At 35.9% G+C, this 1,659-nt stretch overlaps 1 protein-coding gene across 1 annotated transcript; it reads left to right on the top strand.

Annotated features, from left to right (window-relative positions):
* The first annotated feature begins 216 nt into the window (after positions 1 to 216).
* Positions 217 to 786, top strand: LOC149208056 (putative 2' cyclic ADP-D-ribose synthase BdTIR). Its single transcript, XM_089398223.1, has one exon. The coding sequence runs from the start codon at positions 217 to 219 to the stop codon at positions 784 to 786; it is 570 nt and encodes a 189-aa protein (XP_089254349.1).
* The last annotated feature ends 873 nt before the right edge of the window (positions 787 to 1,659 follow it).

Here is a 1,659-nt window from a genome sequence, read left to right as displayed (position 1 = left end):
TGGACTATGTATCGTTGAGACCTTTCTTCGGTTGAAGAAAAAACATTTTTAGTCAAGACTATGCATGGTTGAGAGCTTCCGATACAATTTCTTCGGTTGAAGAAAAAACATCATATTGCAGAGGCACAAAAATATTACCAACTTCGGGCAGCAAGCATTGCGGCATTTGTGTTAGAATTCTCCTTCCATTTGCATCTCTTCCCTCTATCACAATTCATGGCTCATCAGACTCCCAACAGCGGCTCCGGTTACGATATATTCATCAATCACCGCGGGCCGGATGTTAAAAAAACCTTCGCTAGCCACCTTCGCAATCACTTTGAACTCTGTAAACTCCGAGCCTTTCTGGACATGGACGCGTTGCAGGCGGGGGAAATCGTGACTTCTCAAATTGAAGGAGCTATCAAAGGGGCCTCTGTCAATGTAGCGATATTTTCCCCCAAATATGCAGAATCGCCATATTGTCTCAATGAACTCCTCATGATGTTGGACTCGCGGGCTCCCATCATCCCAGTATTCTTCCATGTGAAGCCCGCTCAACTTCGCCGAACGCATGGCAGAGAACGCTGGTTTGCCCGATTGCTAAGAAAATTCCCGCGGCGAACTAGGGGCAACGATGGAGCATTTGCTGATGGCCTGCGCAAACTCGAAAACAGGATGACATTTGATGCTCAAACTGGGCAAATGAGACGGGAATACGAATCCAGCACCATTGAAAAGTGGAGACAGGCTTTATCACGCGTTGCGGGTATAAGCGGTTTAGAGCTGGAGCAGTGTAACGGGTGAGAACTCTAAATTTCCGACCAATGGCTTTATGTTAAGCAGATATATAGTTGTATTGATTGATCAAATGAATCTTGATACTCCAGCAAAGATAAGAGTATTATAAATAGATAGTTTTATGATGTATTTTATTTGGATTGGGAAGATTTATATGGTGTAGTTTAATTTATAGATGAAATAGTTTTTTTTTTTTTTATAGGAATTCACTAAGATCTGGTAATACAATTTTAATATTTCATTAAGATGTGGCAATACAATTTTAATATTCTTGTTGTTGTTTAAAATAAGTTTTTGAATATATAAATGGATTTAGCATATGAAAAACCATAAGGCATTCAAATTATGAGTAAACAATTTAAACTGAAGTTTTTAAAAATCTCAATCAGATTTTGATTTAAATTAAAACCAGAAAAATGTCATGAAAAAAACCATTTCTTCTATAAGTTAAACTACACCCACACATCTATATAATCAAACATAAATCTTTTTATAAAAAATACAAAATATTTTTTTCTAAAAAATACAAAATACGACTTTCATTTTTTTTTAGGGGAAAAATTGTAATTTTCTATTAATTTGGAAATTACATGTTGTAAATGCCTAAAGGCATATGCTGTATGTTAGGCCATAGCCTTCATAAAATAAGTCTATTAATTTGGAAAATTACATGTTGTAGATGCCTAAAGGCATATGCTGTATGTTAGGCCATAGCCTTCAAAAAATAAGTCTTTACAAAAATTATCCACACAACGTATACAGTGACATTAAAATGATTTATATACAAAAAATATATAAAGCATACATAGCTAATGTGTGCTGCAGTAAAATAGCTGTAATTAGGGCCTATCGACCCTCTGATATAGCTGATCGATGTAT

The sequence above is a fragment of the Pinus tabuliformis genome, chromosome 1_2 (assembly GCF_031772625.1).
Source record: "Pinus tabuliformis cultivar Carrire ecotype Pingquan chromosome 1_2, CPIR1, whole genome shotgun sequence".
In the NCBI taxonomy this organism is placed as follows: Eukaryota; Viridiplantae; Streptophyta; class Pinopsida; order Pinales; family Pinaceae; genus Pinus; species Pinus tabuliformis.
Note: the sequence above shows the minus strand (reverse complement) of the source record. Positions and strands in the feature narration are given on the sequence as shown.

Bases quoted from the DNA above. Each gene is read 5' to 3' on its own strand.
- LOC149208056 (XM_089398223.1), top strand. From the start codon at position 217: ATGGCTCATCAGACTCCCAACAGCGGCTCCGGTTACGATATATTCATC.